We start from the raw sequence: 5,357 nt of genomic DNA, 5'->3' as shown, positions 1-5,357 counted from the left end.
TGAGCGGTCCGACCATATTTTCCACCGCGATACGAGGATCACCTTGATACGGTGTCCCGTATCTTCGTTTCGAAGGTGAGTGTCGAGAGATAAGTCGATTACCGCTCGAAATATTGGCCATCCGTGGTTATTCATTGCGCGAATCCGATAGTGGGACGAGCAATGCGCGGCTCCTGCTGAGCCAGCAAGTGGCATTTAAACGAGGCAAAAAGAACGAGAACTCTGCTGCGGAATAGTCGACTCGTGACCACAAGTGAGATCGGAGTTGTTTATGCCATCATCCGTCTCGCGGCTCGATGACATATTCCGATTTAAAACACCAGCGAACGCTCTATCTTCGTTTCGTTTCAAGTAGGTATCGATATAATTTTTAATTGGACGCGGTTGCCGCGTGGCAACCATAGCTCGCGCTAGTGACTCATAATATCCAAATGCAGCGGAGTCGCGTTGGATTATTAAGAAGTTTCAATTTCGCTCCAACTATGGTCTCGCTCGTTTTTAAGATCGAGTATTGCCAAATGTGAATTGCACGCAATGCACCGACATTTTCGATCCGCGCGGCGTTCGAACCGCGGATACCTAACTCCGTTGTAGCCACTCGTGAAACTAGTGAATCATTCCTCACGATTTTATTGCGTTAACAAAAGTGGAATCCGATCAATTACCAGTTGCCAATCCCGAGAAGCCGCCTGACCATCCACCGTCGAGCAACCACCTGTCTTCATTCATTATCGCAAACCTCCGAAGGGCAATTTCGTATCTCGGAACGCACGATCACGGGCTGCCCGCGTAACGATCACCAGCATCGGCGCCGATCGAAATCGTGGTGAAAAAAGGAGCTCGTAAAAATCGTTTGATTTACAACACGCCCCGCTCGATCGTATCTCCGGACAAGGTTTTCACTTAGCGCAATCAGACGATTGGTCGGCACCCGAATTCGCGCGGCTAAAACCAGCCGTGTTATCCACGATTCGACGAGGGAGCTTCCCGATTAAGATAAACGACGTCTAGCTCGATTAAACGAGCAACGGTCAATTAAGAACGCGGTTTTTAACACGCGTCCATTAGCGAATTACCAAACTACCACTGAACGCTATTGCCTTTAGCAGACTTCAAACTAACGACTGAAACGACCAGCAGCTTATCCGCCGATAAGTGAAATCGTTCGCTTATATTCCTCTAAAAAAGCAAAGGAAAAAAAAATCTCTTGGTAAAAAGCAAAAACTGGGATCTATGCAATTTCGCAGAATCCACAAGAGGCAAGGTAACCCTCGATCGTGCCGCGGTTCGACCGCGCGTACGCGCTTTGTTCCCGAGCGCGGTGAAAGGGTTAAAGGAGGAGGCGAGGAGAGAAAAGAAAAAGGGAAACAGATGGCTTACCTGCGCTGTGAAGGGCAGGCTGATGGAACTTCAGCTCTGCGGTTAGATGCCAGCTGCCAGGCGCCGCGAGCTGCAGCCCGATCCCAAGGAAATGGACCAGGGCCGAACAGGTCACGATCACGTAGCCCCAGCCACCCTCCGGGTAGTAGTGCCTCCTCAGGGTGGCCTCTTTCCTAACGTCGCCCGCCGGCCTGCACAACAGCCCGCCGTTCCTCTTACGCGCGTACCTATCCCTCTCCCTATTCCTGGCGCCACCAATTAGACCGCTCGCCCCTATTCGACGCCAGCTGTTCCTCATTTTCCCCTCCGCGCGGGAATATTTACGGGCCGTTTCCTGTTTGCCGTCCTGACACCGGCCGGAGATGCTTTTCTTGCTCGACACCGGCGAACGGAACGGGTCCACGCGTTCACGCAGCAGACCCTCCGACGTGCATTTCGGGCACGCGTGCTGCGGGCTCCTCTCCGCTTGGATCGAGAAGCTCGTTATGTAGTCGTAATCCACTATTCGAATGTGCGGGTTGGGCTGTCTTCTCGGGGATGATTGTTGGGACAAACTTACTCCTCGTTCCTTTTCTTCTTCTTCTTCTTCTCTTTCTTTTTCCTCTTGTATTTCGCCTAGAGGACGCGCGATGTTTGACGTCTCGATTTCCACGACTGTCTCCACGGGAAGGGCGCCTCGCTGTTCCCACACGTTCGCCTTAGCGTCTTCTTGTGTACGTTCGTCTCGTACAGTCGAGGGTATCCAGGGCTCACCGATTGATTTCAATCGGAAGTTCGTCCTAAGTGTATCGTCCCTCCTGCCTTGTAACGTCGAATGTTCTTCATCAGCGGGAAAGAGGCCTGATTCACTTCTCTCGGGCGTACCCTTATTGTCTACACGGTGATCTCTCGGAGTTTCCACGCGAGTGGGAGACGACGGCAATCTTGACTCACTGTTGCGACCCTCGGTTGTACTTTCGTCCCCCGCAATTTCTCTTCCGGAACTTTTCTTCATAACGTCAGGTACCAGTGTGCGTAGTTCGAAAGTTTCCCCTAATTCATTGCGGCCGTCCCGCTCGATCGCCACGGTGTCGTCCAGGAATCGCCGTTTCGTCTCGACGGACGTCGATCCGCCGCGATCGAGGAGAACGATCTCGTCGATCCAGCTGGCCCTCGTGGCCAGCAGCGGGTGGAGGCCCTCGCGAATCGTCGGGATGATCGTGAAGGCGCGCGACAACGGGTCCACGCGCACTTTCACCGTCTGCGTCGCCCGGTCCGGCCAGGAGCTGCTGTGTCTCATGTTCTTCCGGTCCTCCTCTGGCACTGTCATCTCTCGATCGCTTCCTCATCGAATCGAGCGTCTACGAATCGAGGGAACCGGTTAACGCCACCGCGAGTATCGTCGTTACGCGTTCACCGAGCATCTCGGCTGGTCTTGATGGAAAATATCCAGTTTCTTCCTCGATGACCACCGCCTCGATCCACGCCAGAGTGGAGAAAAAGATCTCTACGCCCGATAGAAATTTCCCCCGCGAGCTGCTATCGTTACCGAGTTCCCTGTCGAACGAGCACCGTTGCATCGCGCGGGACGACTGCATCTTTCAACAACTTTCCACGATCTCGATTCTAAATCGACACTTCCGACGAGCCTCGAGCGAAGCGGGCACACGCGCGCGACGCGACGATACCTCGCGCGAGCCACGATCGCTCGAACCGAAGCCAGAGTTATCACCACCGAGGCGGAGAGGTTCGCGTGGCAGACGTTCGACCGTCGATGTGACAAAGATCGTTTTGAAAAGGAAGAAGCGGTCCTGGCGAGTGCGCCAGGATGACTGCTACGCACGTGCTGCTCACTCGCGAGCAACCCTCTCTTCTCGCTCCCTCTCAGCTCCCTCTCCTTTACACGCTGTCTCCCTCTTCCCAATGGCGGGCGCATGCCTGCGATATTCGACGAATCGCGAAGCCACCGTGTCAGAGGGTTCTTTCCCAGTGCACTCCGGCACGGATTTCAAACGATCGCGTGCTAATGAGAAGCGACAAAAAGGACTCGCCGGGGCACCCTTGCCTCGCCCGCGCCCAACCGGGGGACGCGTTCATTTTTCGCCAGACGCGCGCCGCCGGTAAATCACGCCGGCGAAATCGCAGCTGAAAATCGTAAAACGGCCGTCCATAAAATTCCGCTCCTCGAACCGTTATCTGGCATCTTTATATCGGTTTTGCATTTCCCGTTTGACGAACCTTGCTCAACCCCTTCGTGAAAACGATCGAGGCGAACAGCGAAATACTTGCGTAGATCTGCGACGGCCACATTTTCACGGTTCAAGAGATAAGCGGTGAGAAGTGGTGATCGATTTCGAATGATTCGTTCGCCACGGTTCGAAGGATGACACGAAAGTTTTTCAGCGTTCGTAGCCAACGACTGGGAAATTAAATCGGACAAAAAGTGGCTCGCACGCGAAGCGGTAGAGCTGTTTAATTCGTAAACTCGGTTGAACGTTTGCAAACGAGCTGACATCTTAATGTCGATAATTATCCGATTACATTTCATGCTCGATGCATGCGTCAATATAATTCATGGAATTGCGCATTCGTGGGTTTCGTATAAAAGGGGATATTTGTATATCTGCCGAATGAAATCGAGCCGTTCCGACCACTACGTTACGACACTAAAATTAAACGCGGAATAACTTATGCAAATGAAGTAATCCATATCGTAAGAGCTGCGCATAAAGTTCGTTTCGTAACGACAATAATGCCGGGGATGAGCAAATTCTTCGCGTGTGCAAATAAACGAGAGCCGCGGCATAATTGCGTCCACGTGAAAGCTCGTTTTCAACGGCGCACCGAATTCGATTCAATCTCCAGCTACCAAAATTGAACGAGCTCAACGACTATGGGTCAGCAGCGTTGGAAAGAGAGCAGAGAGAGAGAGAGAGAGAGAGAGAGAGAGAGAGAGAAAAAGAATCGAGAACGTACGCGAAATCACCAGAAATCGATCTGATGGCGAAGACGAATGGTCGAAACGTAGCACGTAAGAATGGGTTCGTGGCACTGACCTACCCTCGAGACGCGTAGCTTGTTCGAGGCGCCTACTACGCGCGTCAACCGCGAAAGCGACGTGGCGAGGGTGGTCACGAGGCGAGAACAATGAGTTACGGGGGAAAGAACGACGAGGCGTTGGTAAATGAGGCGAAAGAGGGTTGCAGGCGTCCGCAAGACACACGGCTCGCCCTCGACATCGAGCGACCTGGATTTTTCGGAAGGGACGGAAGCTCGTAAAAGCTCGCTCGCGCGGGAGGAGAAGATTGCCAGCGATGATGTCGTCGGTGAAGGAGACAGGCTGTTCGAGGCTTCGCGATCTTTGATACGCGGCGCAATCTTGATGGAATCTGGACATCCGTCTGACGATCGTTGGGGCGATCGTCGTAAAAATTCCATGAGCTCGCGGGGTCGCGTTCAGGAATTGGAATTCTGGTCGCGTCGCGGAGCCAGCTGTGGGCTCTTTGCGCAAGTTTCAACGCGTTTCCAAAGATCCTCGGCAATAATGGAATATTTCACAACGACGAATTAAGTGGACAGCTTGGCACGCCGCGATGTCTTATCGGCGGAGAATTACTTTCGATTTTGTAACTTTCCAATTTTATTTTAACTACGCGCGGAGTTACGGAGAACGTATACGGAATAATGCGCCCGAAGTGTATCCACGCTAAGTATACTGACAATGGTGATTCTATATTTGAATAATACGGCGACATAAATGCATAGAGCGGACAAACTATGAAACAAAGTTCCGGTGTAACAATGCAACGAGTGCATTGTAACATGCGGGTACTGTTTCTGTTTAACGGAGGAGATCGTGATTAAGTACGGTGGTTTAGTAAATTACGTAGCTTGTACTCCTTTAATGCGTCTTTTCCTTTACCGAGATGTGTATGAAACTTATATTCCGGCACGTCCTATATTCTCTTTAAACCCGTTAAAACGTAATTACGTGTAAT

The 5,357-nt window shown here is 52.0% G+C and overlaps 1 protein-coding gene across 1 annotated transcript; it reads right to left on the bottom strand.

Moving 5' to 3' along the window:
• Positions 1 to 1,141: 1,141 nt before the first annotated feature.
• LOC143423809 (uncharacterized) lies at positions 1,142 to 2,689 on the bottom strand. Its single transcript, XM_076895391.1, has 2 exons — positions 1,381 to 2,689; positions 1,142 to 1,179 (listed from the first exon to the last, which is right to left on the bottom strand). Exons 1-2 carry the CDS (start codon positions 2,687 to 2,689, stop codon positions 1,142 to 1,144), a joined length of 1,347 nt encoding a protein of 448 aa, XP_076751506.1.
• Between the last annotated feature and the right edge of the window lie 2,668 nt (positions 2,690 to 5,357).

The sequence above is a fragment of the Xylocopa sonorina genome, chromosome 5 (assembly GCF_050948175.1).
Source record: "Xylocopa sonorina isolate GNS202 chromosome 5, iyXylSono1_principal, whole genome shotgun sequence".
NCBI lineage: Eukaryota > Metazoa > Arthropoda > Insecta > Hymenoptera > Apidae > Xylocopa > Xylocopa sonorina.
Note: the sequence above shows the minus strand (reverse complement) of the source record. Positions and strands in the feature narration are given on the sequence as shown.

Bases quoted from the DNA above. Each gene is read 5' to 3' on its own strand.
- LOC143423809 (XM_076895391.1), bottom strand. From the start codon at position 2,689: ATGACAGTGCCAGAGGAGGACCGGAAGAACATGAGACACAGCAGCTCC. The intron at 1,180-1,380 runs GTAAGCCATCTG...TTGCTTTTTTAG, and splicing joins GCCTGCCCTTCACAGCGCAG to AGGAATATAAGCGAACGATT.